At 39.4% G+C, this 15522-nt stretch overlaps 1 protein-coding gene across 3 annotated transcripts in view; it reads left to right on the forward strand.

The window, feature by feature from the left end:
• Positions 1-15522, forward strand: part of rsrc1 (arginine/serine-rich coiled-coil 1) — a 563128-nt gene that overhangs the window by 472290 nt on the left and 75316 nt on the right. For 2 of the 3 annotated variants that reach the window (XM_068042148.1, XM_068042149.1), the window contains one exon: positions 761-829. The exons of the other annotated variant lie outside the window; for it this stretch is intronic. In XM_068042148.1, the coding sequence (XP_067898249.1) occupies positions 761-829 (69 nt within the window). The remainder of the gene's footprint in view (positions 1-760; positions 830-15522) is intronic. 3 annotated transcript variants of the gene reach the window in all.

Consider the following 15522-nt stretch of genomic DNA (forward strand, 5'->3'; position numbering starts at 1 on the left):
GAGAAGGTAATGTATTCTTAGAGATTCAGGGCAAAGCTAATATACTTGAGTACTTTGTAGCAATGTTCACTAAGGAAATGGAGGTTGACAAAATGTTGGTAGAAGCAGTGAGAGTAGAGGCAATGAATAGGATAAAAATTGAGGGGGGGGGGTAAGTACTAAAAAAGCTGGCTATGCTTAGGGTAGATAAGTCACCTGGTCCAGATGGCTTGCATCCCAGGTTGCTAAAGGAAGTGGGGATGGAGATAGTGGAAGGGCTTGCCATAACCTTCCACTCTTCGCTGGATAAGGGGGTGGTGCCAGAGAATTAGAGAGTGGCAAATGTGACAAGGTTTTAGAAACTATAATCAGGGAAAATATGAACATATGAAAATATGAGCTTCGAGAGGTTCAAGATGATCAGTGACTTCAAGAGGAAATTAGATGGCCACTTCAGAGAAATAGACTTGCAGGTCTATGGGGATCGAGCCAGGGAGTGGGACTGACTACATAGCTCCGTGAAGAGCTGGCATGGACATGATGGGTCAAATAGCCTCCTTCTGGGCCATATATGAATCCGGAGGAGCAGGGTTTATCCTTTCAACCTATAACTGTCATCTACATCGATATAGTGGAGAAAATATCAAAAATAGTAAAAATGTAATCATTTCAATAATTGGTTAAAAAGTAAAATGATGATTTTATAGCTTGATTTTCAAAGAGTTTGAGGATTAATTAAATTATTTTAAGACTTTTTCTAATTAATATTTTTAATTTTCAGCAAAAGCAGATGAAGTATTAAAGGCTAAGGAAAGGAAAGAGGAGGATGCCAAAAAGAAGAGAGAGCAAGGTAAAAGAAATACATTTTAGCAAAGTAACACTTAAAGTTATGCAGTGAACATTATGGGATACTATTTTCCAGGTTTCCAAAATCACTGTCAGTTTTGCAATGAATTATGGAAAATAGATGACTGCTCATTTACTACACAAATGAAAACTCGCTGATTTAAAGGTTTTTGAGTGGTATAAGCTGAGTATTTCTACTGTTTATTGTTACATGGTCTGTTTGTATCATTGTGAAGAATCATTTATTTTTAAAAGAATACTCCAGGCTGCATTTTCAAATTTCAATGAGCAGAATTTACAAGTTTGTGACTCCCCCACTTGCGTAGTTATGTATTTTTGGGGGGAAATAAAATCAAATACTTGCTTTATAAGATACAATATCTATGTGAAATGTGTCTACTATTAACTTGGTTTCTCGCAAATAGTCTTTTTTAAAACAACTGTTGGATGAAACCATGTTTCTACGAACCAGAACCAGGGCATGTGACTGTAGGCTGCCTTCCTGTTGTACAGCATCCATTTTGAAGGGGACAACTTTTCTGAAATAAATCAAACAGCACTGCCAACTGCAGATGCAAAGGATTTTTCTAGGAAAGAAAAATAATAAAATAAATGGCATTTCTAGATGCCATAACATCTTAGAAAGTATTGTTTGTTGAGATTTGAGATGGCAGCCTGAAGTACTTCTGCGAATAAAATTCAGGTTTTGTTCTCCTTCATTTAACTTGTAGTGCTGTGACAGACACAAAGCGCTTGTTTACTCCTTTTCATGTTGCATGAGCTACCTTTTGCAAGAGTTGGCTTCTGGTACTGCCTTGAGCCGAAAGAAAGATTGTTTTAATTTCATGACCCAGATACTGCCTTTTTAACTGAAGATCAAAGAGAGAGTTTGAAAATAAAGTCAACAATTAAACCATCTTTTTAAATAATCCTTGTATCAAAAGAAAAGCTGCTGTTAAGGCTTTAACTTCATTCACAAGCCAACAGAAGTGCAGGAAGGAAGGAATAGCTGTTGCTGCTGAAATTTATTATGTTTGGTCTGTCGCTTAGCTAGCTAGAACTGCTAACTCTCTTTATTAATATGCTTTTTAAGATATCCTTGATTTTAAAAAAAAATTGTTGACAAGTTTTACCTGTTTAGCAGCTTTTCTCCGTGAGCAAATATCCTATTCAGCATTGAATCCCAGGCCCTGCAAGATGGGTTTTCACTATCTTCATCAGCACATCGACATTTAAGCAGTGATTGACACCCAGTGAAACCTAGATGTTTTGCATGTGGCGGGGGTGGAAAGAGAATCATCCTCTTTGGCTGTCAATTTTTTTCTTTAGGCTAAATTAATATGTCACAGAGCTAGTAAAATAGTTTAGATCACAATTATCCACAGAGTAAATCCCACAGGAAGGAGCATATCAATCAGGCCCACTTCCACATACCTAAAAGGCTGCATTTAGAGCGGCGGTGAAGGATACAAGAGCAGTTGCTTCCTTGCCTTCTTCGCATGGGAACAATGCATTTTGAGAATAAACCTAGAGAGATATAGTAATTTTAAAATGAGAGACTGTATCAATCAATTGATATTTTAAAAGCCTTGCATCTGAGAGAGAGAGAATAGAAACAGAAATAGAGAGGCAGAGAGCTGGTGGTACAATTAGGACCTGTCATGTCAGTAGAGGATGGCATGCCTGGTGAGGTGAGGCATAGCAGCGTCCCATGAGCTAATTTTGGGCCCCACTAGTGGTATCCAGGCTGGGAACAGACTGAATCCCCAGAGCAATGCTCCATACTTATTTTTTTTTAAACAAAAGGTTTACCGGCCCTTCACACAAAGCCCTCCAAGGAGGACATCTTTGGGATCAGGAATATCTACCTGGTTGGATCCCCTGTAGTTTGAGGTTTTTTTTGCTGGTAGTTTATTAAATTGGTACTAAATTGGCTTTGTGCTGCTTTCACCAACTCAGGAGACCTTTTGACATAATGATAAAAGTCAGTGCAAGACATCCTGTAGTTCAGCAGCACCTTTAACTCCGCTTTCACAGGGCTTTCATTTAACTGGATCCTTTCTTTGCTCCAAAGCTGAGTCATTAAGCTGAAAATATTTTGCAGTATACATTTGAAACTAGAATTGAAAGTGTAAAAAATGCAATTTTAAAAATACTCTGTTTTCACTTCCTTGTATTCGTTTGAAAACTTCTACCCACTATTCAATTTTTTGCTCCTTTGAAATAATTTTTCTTAGTTGCTGTAAGGTGCAATATTCATACAGCTTTCAAAATCAATCTCAATGCTAAGACCTTCAGCCAACTTCTCAATATCAGACTATTTCACTTTCAGTAAAAGGACTGACATTTGTTTGAAAACAGATGTCTTGAAATCATACTATTTCTCAAGGTATGTAATATATCTTGACAGTCCCGTATCTGCTTCCTCCTCAAATTTTCTCCTCATCGATAAATAGAAATAGCCTGAGCTGATCTTGTCCTCTTTCGAAATCTGTAATTTAGAACAAAGACATTCCATGACAGAGTCTAGCCATTTTTCGAATGAGGCATGAAATGTCGCTTGAAGTAAAAGATCTCATGGCACTTTTGGAAGATGATCAAGGGACTTGTCTTTTATCTTTCAACCAACATCACTAAAGAACAATAACTGGACATCTTCTCATTACTGTTTGTGAGATATTGTTGTGCACAAATTGATGACAACGTTTCCCTACATTATAGCAGTGACTACACTTTAAAAGTGCTTCATTGGCTGTAAAGCACTTTAGGTGTCCTGAGGTCATGAAAGGCACTATTTAAATGGAAGTTCTTTCTTTATTTTACTTTTTTGAGTGCTTCATAAAATATTCCCATCAGGTTATGGATGAAGTCATTGTAACAGAGAGGAAAAGCGTCCTGACCATCCTCATTATATGTTTCCCATATAACCTTTACACATTCTTCTTCCCCCTCCAAAACGAAATATGCCTTTAAGGTTGTATCGCAGGCAGAAGGGTCAGCCATTTCATTGGCTCATGATGAAGAAGGTCCTTCGACTCAATTTCTATAAAGTCGAAAAATGAACTGAGATATTCTGTCTTTTTATTGGAGGCAAGAAACTCATTACACAGTTTCACAGTAAGATATTTCACATCAAAACTGAAAGCTTTCATACTGTTTATAACACAATTATGAATTATATGGCACTTGCATCCTGCCTGAAATTTTCTGTCATTAACTTGTTTCCACTTCTGATAAATTGACTTGTGTTTCCCTGAATTGACAGAGGCGTTATCAGCTGCATGGGACAAAGTGCAGTTTGTACTGAGGCTGTTCTCTTCTATATGTTCAAATGACATGCAGCACTTGTCTCATTATCATGGTAAAGTTCCAGAATGCCATATTTCAGCTTTTCAGTCCTTAAAAAAAAAATGGCCAGAATTATAATCCTCATGCAGGAGTGGGCGAGAGGTGGGCAGGAGGTGTCATAAAATTGAGTGGGAGGTGGGGGGGGGGGTGCCATTCCCATCACCTTCCCGCCTCCGCTGCAATTTTACGAGGGGCGGCAGCGATGAGAAACAGTCTCCCGCCCCAGGCCAATTAAGGCCCTTAAGTGGCCAATGAACTGCCACTTAAGGGCCTCAGCCCGCCGTTGTTGATATGTTACCAGCGGCGGGCCAACAGCTCAGACCCCACAGTAGGCCACCCAGTAAAAGCTAGCAGCCTCCTTACAGTCTGAGGGGGGCCCTTCTGATCGGGCACACTGTGCCCCATGGAGGGCTCCCCCCCCCAACTGCCCCCACTGAAATACATTCTACCTGCACCCCCCCACCCCTTGCCTCGCCAGGACCTAGCTAATTTTCTCAGTGAGGTCCCACAAACTTACCTTTTGTCTGGGGCTGGTGTTCTTCTTGCTCCTGCCCCTGACTGTAGTCCCAAAAGTGGCCACTGCTGCCAGTGGCGGTGCTGGGACTGAGAGCTGCTGGCCTGCTGATTGGCTGGCAGCTCTTGGAGGTGGAACTTCCTGCCTCAGAGGGGTGGAAGTCCCGCATGAGGCCAATTGAGGGCCTGGACCACGTAAAATCATTGTGTGGCTTTCAGGCCTGGCGGAGGCGGGCTCGTCCCTGACTTTTTGGCAGGTGGGTGAGGCCTCCCACCCAACGTAAAATTCCAGCCAACAAGTACAGGAAGAAGTTCATTTCCCTATTTCAGACATCTGTTCCAACTGATAAAGCATTCTAATTCAAGATTGTTAATTGAAAGATCCTGTGATTTCAGATTCAAAACATTTGCAGTGGTGCTCGTTGCTTTTGTACATCCACAAGGCACTTTTTTGTGGTTCCTGAATTCAGTAGAAACTTCTGAAACAATTTGTTGCCACAATCTTGACTGAAATAACTTGTGATAAATCGTGCCATGGTACCTTTGTCTAATTTCTGCTGCTGTCACTGAATTTTCTTGAGGGCGGGCTTTTTTGGTTTCAGATAATCAGCCGTTTATTCCATGCTCGAGTTTCCTTGTGGCTGGCTGCTCTTCTGCCAGAATTATGGCTTGCCACGCATCTTGCAAAGTCACAATGCTGCAGAGCACCCTCAGGGCCCTGCTACAGAAGGAAAGATGTGTTAAACAGAATCAGCAGAGACAGAATCAGAATTTTAAAGAAACCAAGCCAAAACAAGTGAGAATTTGCACGGGAGTGAACCACAAATTCAGTCCAATCTACAAATAAACAAGACCTAATGTGTAGACTATGCTGCAGATCCTCAGCAAGGCAGGCAGCATCTGTAAGGAAAGAAAAATATCAGTGTCTCAAATGTAGTCCTTCATTGTAGATATTATAGATAAACAGATTGTAAGAAGGAACATATCGAGGGTCGAAGGAAAGGGGAGGAGAGAAAGTGACTGGCGAAGAAAAGAAAGTAGAAAAAACTGTTTAATTGTTTGGAGAAGAGGAGATAGATGACTTTAGAGCTGATAATGGGATAAGACAACACTTGCAATAGAACCATGGAAAACTGATGAGCCACAATTGAGTAAATCAGCTGCTGGATTTAGTCCCAGCATTACAGGAAATTACAAAGCATTTTTAAAAAATGTTCTTGGGGACATGTACCCCACTACCTTCCCTTCTGGACCACAGTGGGAGGCGGTGGCATAGTGATAATGTCACTGAACTAGTAATCCAGAGTCCCAGGCTATTCCCCTAGGGACACGGGTTCAAATCCCACCACGGCAGCTGGTGGAATTTAAATTCCATTAATAAATTCAATTGAAAGACAGTCTCAGTAATGGTGCCATGAAATGATCATCGATGTTGTAAAAACCCATCTAGTTCACTGTACATGATCTGGTCTACGTGTGACTCCAGACCCACAGCAATGCGTTGACTCTTAACTGCCCTCTGAAATGGCCAAGCAAGCCACTCAGTTGTCAAGGAATTAGGGATGGGCAACAAATGCTGGCCTTGCCAGTGATGCTACATCCCATGAAAGAATAAAAAAGCTCTATTTTGGAGTGTCAGTAGATGGATACTACCTATTTCTGGTGATAGGACAGGGATAATTCATGCCAGTTTTCCATGACTTATTGATGTATTTACATTGTGGAATCCATTTCCTGAGAACTGAAGAAGAGTGCCCATCTGAAATTCTAACCTTTTTGAAATAATGGCTGGTCTGTTTGCAACATTTTTTTTGTTTTTGCTTTGTATTTGCTATACTTCCAGATTATGGACAAACTGAAAATTTCTTTAGCTTTAGAAGTGAATTTCAGTGATTTTGTTTGAATTCTGAGTTCTACACAGGTCTTGGATCTGCATCCAGAGCAGCAATTAGCGCTTCTTAAATACAAAATCATTTCCCTTTTTTAATTGAAATATTTTTTCTTCCACTCCAGAATTCAAAATTGGTGAGAATGTTAGTATATTAATTTTCATCTTTTTCTTCTCTCTCCGCTTTTTGGAATATCCTGTAATTGATGATGCAGTACTTTGAGCTTAACTTTTTTTCTATTTATCTTCTCAACAAACAAGTGAACGACTGGACAATAGTGTTAACTGTAATCTGCTTGAAAATCAAATTATTTGACCCCTAAGCCCTACAAAATACACTCCTGCTGGTTTGCTGTTAAATATTCAGAACCATCATGTCATGAATACAAATAGAGGACAAATTAGAATCTACAAGCGACTGACCTAGGCATTAGATTAGAGGCTAGGGGTTTGTGCTACTTTAAATCTTTTAATTACCACAGTCTTCACTGCCAGCTGAAGGACACACAATATTTAGGGAACTGTTGGTAAATAATTTGTTCTTCAGTAGAAATGAGCAGAAACATGTGAGTGTAATTGGATTGCTTTATTTTATTCACAGAATAAGCTATTACACAGTTTTAATTATTGTATGATGAAATTTACAGTTTTTGTAACATCCTGAATGTTTTAAATTAAGTTCCAATGATTGTACCTGCGATAGCTTTTCAGAAATACAAAATAGCGAAACTCCCAATGTATTGTAGGCGATTATGCAACAAAAATTTTTGTCATGGTGAATTCTCTACAGTGCATAACAGCAACTGAGGGCTTCCTACAGGGAAAAATAATGTGGTTCTGCATCACACAATATTTTTTTAGCACCATGCAATTTTAAATAATGTTTGATCTTGTGTAACTGCTGCTTTAGTAGCTCACTGAATGGCATTATCCTTTATTCTGTGATCTTGGGAAATGTTTTGAACTTATACTAAACATTTGAAGTCAGCAAGTAAACTGAGGAGCAAGTTACAGTCTCAAGAATGGCAATTCCTTTGTGCGAAATGTACCAGGTGAGTTTGATTTTAGGTCCTATTAAGTAAAAGATTAATACTCAGCATGCTGAGATTGTGGTAACGTGCTGCTTCAAAAAAACTCTGGGAAATTCAGCAAATTCAATAATTTACACACCTGTTCATGTACTAGCATCAAAAATTGTGTGTGCCTGGATAAGTAACTACACTTGAAAAATAATTAATTGTTTGAAGTGATTGAAAAGTTTGTGTGATAAGATGCTATATAAATGCAAGTATAATTTTTATTATTAGGTTAGCCCTTTAAAATTTCAGTGTGCTTTGTCGCTTTCTGTGACTTGTGGAAATTTGATCATTATTCCATTGCAATTATTGAGAGCTGTAAAATATTTCATGTCCTGTATTTATAAACACAATATGTATGAATATTACATATTCCAATTAGTTGACTAGCAGCCACTAATTCCTAATAGGGTCTTGCATTCCAAGAATGTCATTCGACCTTGAGAGTGATACTGTGAGCAATCATGCTGTCTATCTACTAATGGCTGTAGTGCAGATTTCAGAGTCCTATTCTAGTGTGGAGACCTAATGCTGATTAATGTCCCGTTTATTATTGAAAAGGGTGTCAAATTTGCTTTTAAACCTTATGTCCTTGTACCTGTCAGCTTGTACAATCATCAGTTTATATTGCTGGTGATTTTTGGAGCTGGCAGGCTATGAGAAAACATGACCATGTGGCATGCGCACACCAACACTCAGTGCATTTCTCTTTCCTTGGGTGCTCTGTAAGGAAAGCAAGAAAAATGAAGGTGAAAATAAATTGCACAAGTGCAAGCACTGTAAATGTAACCACTGTTGACAATATTGCTTGCATATACGCAGATTTTTGGGGGATTATAATTTCATTTCTACTGGGCCAAACTGATGTGCAGAAGTGTAAGGAATGGGCATTGAGAGCGTATTCATTTTTTAGTCACGTAGCATTTGGGAGTGATGGCCAAGCATTGGTTAATGACCAGCAAGGCCCCAAGCTCCAAGTCCTTCGGGACTGAGACCTACAATTGAGGTTGAATCTCAGTCAGCTTGGAGTTCAAGCACACTGGCTGATTTTGAGTTATCTCGGATTGAATAAATTAGCATGCAAATTCAATACCCTTGTGGAGTACTGAATTTAGCACTTGGATACCATCTACCATATTGTATGTTAGTCAGCTCTAATTCTCCATTCTACAATGGAATTGGATGAAGTACATTAATCAACAGAGTGCAAATGTTGCAGTTATTTTTAATTGTATTCCTGTGCATGAATGTTGCAGCAGTCTTCATTGGGTTCATTGCAGCTAAGCAGTTTGACTGTCTGGGGAAATACAACAAAGGCCTAACAGTTTTGAAATAATATATTTTTATTGTATCTCAATCTTAAGTTTGTCTGTCCCAGTTCCTGGTCAAGAGGAACAGGAGGCAAATAGCTTGCTCCCAGGTCAATGGCAGCATCATTTGCTATGTTACAAACAGTTGTTGCACCAGGGCAAGCCAAGGTGATTTGGGTATCAATTTTCCTTCATTTCAAAAATCCAGTCGCTGCTCAGCATCTCCCCCTAATGGCACAATTGAGAACACATTTTACAAATTGAATTGTGTGCACAGATCTTAATCGTACTACTGTGTGACACAGCTTTTTGAAATTCCAATTTGCTGCTCCATGAGACTTCAGAAGTTTTATATTTTAGAAGGAATTACTATTGAGAGTACCTGCATTTTGATTACTGAGGTATCAAAATCGTTTAAGCAATTCAGTTCTACCACTAAAACCTTCTGCAATACATTTACAAATAAAACAAATTCAAACAAAAATATATTCTCTATGTATTTTCGGTATGATCCTTAACAAAACTGTAAGAAACTTCTACATTTTTAATATTTTTGAAGCTTTTTATACCTTCTTAATGCATGTTTCCAAAAGGAGGTGGTGCATCTGTGTTGAATTGATTAGTTATGCCTAGTTTGTAACCAGCAAATCAGGGTTATGCACACTTGGGAAATAAATTTGGGCAAAAATCAGCATGAGAAGATTTAATTATCACTTGGAGACCTTTCCCTTTTCCAAGTCAGTGATCCTGAAACTGTCAGTGTTACAGGGAAATCTTTGTAGATGCCAAGCTTCACTTCCTAATTTGTCCTTCCATACGATGATAAGCCAAGTAATTACAGGTTTATTGATTTTTCATCATGGCAAATTTTAAGTTGATTTTTTCTTGAAAAGGCGAGAGTGATTAAGTGTTTCCCCTTGGTTTAGTATAAGAGAGAACTGTGGCAGAATCTAATATACAGGGGTCGACCTTTCCAGGCAGATAATGTGGTGTCTTGCCCACGTGTTAAATAGACGATTCGGGGTACAAATGTGATAGGATATCTGTGGAGACAGTTTAATTTGCTCTATTTATATGAACAAGTCATGTGGCACATGGTATTGAAGCATCAGTTGAATGAGCTTGAAAGTAAAACCCACGTGGCCTGGAAGAGTGAATGAATGCAGCCACTGTCTAATAGGGTTAGTGTCAGAAAAAACAGCATTGACCAGAGTCATGCTGTGGTGAGTCTGTGTAACAGAAACACTTCTTTATTAGGCAGAAGGAAGTGAGATATATCATGACAAATCAAAAAGCTGCATTTTTCTGACTTCCAAAATTCAAAAGATACTTCCTTTTTCACATTTAAACAATATGCTAGGAGCAGTAGTTAAAAAAAAAAATCACATGCCATCTATTTAGAGGTCTTACATAAAATACAGTATTGGATTGTATTTAACAGCAAACATTTTAAATGTTTTACATTTAATTTATTCTGCTGGCAGTAAAACCTAAATGAAAATGATAACATTGCATTGTTAGAATCTTTCTGTTCTACATATTAATACATCAACAGGGTCAAAATTAACCTAAAAGAACTGAAAGATTCAAATAACTACATTACCAATGCAATGAAATGGTTTTCATTTCGGTTTTACTGCTGGCAATTTTTAAAAGAAAAAAAAGAAAAATATCTGAGAAGCATAAACCTAATTTCAGACAATCCTACTTATCTGTCATAATTTATAAAGGGACACTCTCATTGGTTGCTGGTACGCATATGACTGACCGAATTGTTCTGGATTTGTTGGTAAATAAAACTGTGATGGGGACAGGGATTTGGTTAAAATGAGAATTCCAATTCAAAAAAAAAAGTAATCAATCACACTTCTGGAAAAGAATTACCTGATTTTCTGCAGTTTCTCCCCTCACCTCTCAATAACCTAAGCCTTAGCTGCTGTTACTAACTCCCATAGCCTCATACTTTCAGTCACGTCACCTGATCCTGTACATTCTATCACAGACTTCAGCCTCCTGCTATGTGCCAAGCTTTGTGTAGTAGTGCACCCAGCCTATTCCCTCTCACTCTTTGCTGAGCCTGAGCCATCTCTCTCAACTCACTCCCGGTGCTATGCTTGCTGGCAAGAACCTGTTCTCCACTCAGCCAAGCTAACCTGGTAGGCTGTTGCTAGGAAACAGGTGTGTGACATGAGGCAGGGCCCAAAAGCAAGGTACAGACAGTCAAGCGTTTGGAGACCACACCCTCACTGCTTACTAATTATCCTAAATGCAACCTTGCATTACAACAACATCCATTATGCAAACTGAACCATAACAGCAACACTGACACTCAACTGCCACCACCATTTGCAGAGGTCTTTTGCAGAATTATGTCATCTACTGTGTTTATTTTATTTCAAAGGAAGTAATTTTATAGTCACTATAATTAAGAAAAGAAGTATGTCTGTTTATTTCATGAGGAGTGATGGCCCTGGATAAGATTGTCAACCACTTTTTATCTCTTATTTTTGTTATAAACTCCAAACCCCCAGCAACCCATGAGCAATGCCATGGGAGTTCTATTAGTTTTTTATTGTTTCAATGGCTGGATTGGCACATTTACAAACTTCATAAATTAAACTATTTGAACTGATAGTAATTAAGCATTTAACGAAATCATGTCTCTCTAGTTTTAGGTTGAAATACAAGTGGAAGTTGACATTCAAACTTAATATGGTACTTAAAACAGCAGATGTCATAATGCACATCACAGCATTATAAAATACCCAGCTATTTCTCTCATACAGTCCTTCATAATTCAGTCACTAACTTTTATATTAACAGTGGAACACTTCCCCAACCACGTCGTCTGTTTTTTTTTTAAATTTGTGATGTAGCGCTATAATGTAACTATAATGAAATCAGCATTTTCATTGTGTGTGCGAAATGTGTTTATTTTGTTATTATACTCTTAATTTTTGACCTGTGAATTTGCATTTGTATTTTTTGACAAATGACTTTCAGACATCTTCAAAAATCCCCCAAAATTGAGCAGTGGGTGGTACCTGGAATTAGCACACTCTTTTTACCTCTCAGATGTGAGTTGAAATCCAGCTTTGACTTGTGAAATGAAAGTATTTGTATTGGTCTGTAAGGTAGATAATAGAAAATTAGGCAGTCTGAACTTAGTGAGTGTAGATCTCCAACACAGAATTACCAACATTTTGCACTAAATTCTTTCCCTTATTCAGAGAGACCATAAGGATGGCTTAGGTAGCAAATGGAAAAACTCAGTTCAAGACTGGTGCTGAGGCACATTAATGGACCAGATGGGAATACTGACTTGACTGCTTGATAATGACATTGGCTGGCTGAAATGGCAAAGTATTTTTTTCCCCAACACTAATGTCCGTCACCTTGCGGAATCAAAATTTCTGTTTACAAAATGATCCCCAAAAATGTGATTAAGTAATGAATTTGCAATTCCAGAGAAATAGCAAATGAATGATGGAAATTCAATCTCAAAATCACCAGTATTGGGCTGAATTTTGTGCCCACGACGGGGCTCCCGGTGCCAAGCTGAAATGGCAGGTGGAATCCCACCACAGCCAGCCGAAGCCCCCCTCAGAGTGATTCTACAGTATCGGACCAATTAACAGCCCAGCACCAGGATTCCCGTCCCTTTAAAGACGGGTATCCTGCCTCCACGAGCTGCTGGCCAATCACAGGGCTGACAGCACAGCAGTATCGGCAGCACTACCGGGAGTGGTGGCCAATGTTGGTTCTGCAAAAGGCCTTGGACCCAGGCCCAGTGTTGGGGCCTGGACCCAGGGTAGGTGAGGTGGAGTCGCCAGAGCCAGACCAGCAGGCCCTGGCGAGGGGGGTTGGGGAGGGTGGCATTTAGTGCAGGCGAGGGGGTTTACAAGGGTAGACTTTTTCCGCTAGGAGCCCTCTGTGGGCCACAGATTGCCTAGAGAGGAGGGCCCCCCCTCCAGCCCACAGGGTGGTCATCTCGTTTTACTGGGTGACCTCCCTGCGCTGCAGAGACCCCCCCACCCCCCACACCCTGCCGCAAGTTAAATCGCAGCGGTGGAAGGAGGAAGCCCTTAAGTGCCCAAATAGGGAACTTAAGGGTCTCAATTGGCCTCTGGGCAGGAAGGCCATCGCCAGCCTATCCCACCCTTGAAAAAATTGCATTGTTATGAGATGACGGGCCCCCGCCTCCTGTCGCAATTCTATGGGCCCCCCATCGCCTCCAAACCCATCTCAGGGGGGCCCATAAAACCCGGTACATTGTGTGAACAGAATACACAACCATGAACTGAATAACCAAGAACCACAGTTGTCCTTTGTCAATTGTGTTAGCACCTATGTTGTTTTCAGGCTTGTATGAGTCCATGGCATGAAATGGCATTAAATCGTATCATTTAAAATCTGATCCATGCCTGCTATGAAGACAGTAAAATTGGCCTTTCCACTGATGATACCAACTGTTCTGAATTGAAACAGATAAAATTAACTTTTTGTTAAAATAATATACTTAAAAAGTTAAAATTCCTTGTTACTGAGTCTGCAGGCTGTTTAGAGTGATTGATCTCTTGTATGTTAATAACGGTCATTTGTTCTTTTAAATTACAGTGTATTATGTTTCATTTAAATAAATCATTTTAAAACCCTGATTTTCCATCGCTTAATAGAAATTTGTCTTGACCATATATTTCCATAATTGACATAGTAACCTCAATATACACTTTATTTCAAAATTTTTGAGCTAGAAATTCGAGTATGCCTAAAAGAACATTTTCTTTGCCTGAATGGATAGCCTCAACGCGCATTTGATATTGGGCTTCTGGCCTCATTATAGTGGAACTGGTGAGCCGCATACATTTAATGGGTGTCCCACGCAGCTCCCTGATAAAGAGAACTCAAAGATCAGATATGTCCTTAAGGTGAGCAGGATAGTGATTAAAGAGGGGAAGAGCAGCTTGCGTGGTTTTAATGGGTGAAGGGGCACTCCTGATCCTTGCAGCTCCATGGTCAGGTAAGTGTACTTTTTTGGTTGCAGCCTGCAGTGGTTCCTTTAAGAACTACTTGTTAGGCCACATGTAAACTTGGTTTCATAAATGCAGCTGGCCCAATATTAGTTGCATTCAGGGCAGCCCAATATTGCAGAGTGGACTTCAAAAAGGCAATAGGCCCCTCATTTGAATGACGAAGGACCTAGCCCCTGTTTCAGGTGTGGGCCTTGGGCGCCAGTTCTTTGTCTACTCCATTATGGTGGGCTGTGCACTTATAATTTGTAATGAGTGTGCACTTGCTGCCTGCCATATTGGTGGCTTAGGAGGCCAGTTAGTGCCTGAAAAATGGGTGCTGAATGTCTTGGCTTATGGATCTTGAAATGCATATGAATTGCTCTAGTTACTGTCATTCACCATGATTAAAGTTTTTAAAATTGTAACTGAGATTCCTGAACACATGGTGTGCATGTCTGCTGGTTTGTGATTTGGCAAACTGTTTTTCTGCAACTAGCATCCTGCTCTAACTTAGTAGAATAGTGGCCCGGATTTTGTGGTGGCAATGACAGTGTCAGCGTTCATCATTTGACAACGACTTTGGGCATCCACACATGCACAGAATTATGTAGAAATCCAGAAGTTGCTATCTATAGATTTTATGCTCCTCAAGAGGGTGCGCTGTTGAGGTTCCCCCCAGAGTGCAATCCAAAAACAATCAGTGAATCAAAGAAAAACTATCACTGTTGAGTCTCACTGTAAAATACGCTTGAAAAGTTTTAAAATGTTGAACTACATACTAACTTCATAATTACTGATAAACACTCTGATCCTGAAAAGCTAATTTTATATTTGCAGAATGTCAGATTACTCCATACTAAGAAATTCCACATTTTAAATGTTTTAATAGGTTCTTTATATTGATATTTTTGTTTCCATCTTAATCCAATCAAAGTGATTTAATATCTGAAAATTTAAATGAAAAATAAAGGATGAAGTGCTTTTAACATTCTGGTTTGCTGTCTGTGAGAATACTTCATTGTGATTGGCTGCTTACTCTGCTTGCTGATATCACAGCTGTTGCACCATAAGACCTCCTTGACTTGGTGCCATATTTCAACTGCCATTGGGAAGGGGAATATCTGCGACACAGCAATCGTTAGATTATTGTGGGCAGCTTTCTTCGAGGTCAGCAGTGAGTGCCGTTGCTTCGGCACTGACTGCAAAATCTCGATCATTATTTCAACTAATCTTGAGTTGCTTTGGTTTATTTCTGGAACCAAAGCTGGTTCATACTGCTGTTGGTTTCCCAGGAATCAGATGTTGTTTTGAGTCTGTCTATTACAGTATATTAATTAGCCAATTCATGAGTAATAAAATGTTCATTTCTTTTGTAATTTGCAAAGTGTTTTGCTGAATGAATTCTTGCTCAATACCATGGATAAGTTATATAGTGGTTCGAATTATTCTCAAGATGATTAAAAATGGGACCCTGTATCTCTTTTCGGAAGGATGTTCTTTGTTGAGAGATTCAAATTAAATGTGTGCTGTAAATCTCACTGTTTTTGTTG

The sequence above is a fragment of the Heterodontus francisci genome, chromosome 11, assembly GCF_036365525.1.
Source record: "Heterodontus francisci isolate sHetFra1 chromosome 11, sHetFra1.hap1, whole genome shotgun sequence".
In the NCBI taxonomy this organism is placed as follows: domain Eukaryota; kingdom Metazoa; phylum Chordata; class Chondrichthyes; order Heterodontiformes; family Heterodontidae; genus Heterodontus; species Heterodontus francisci.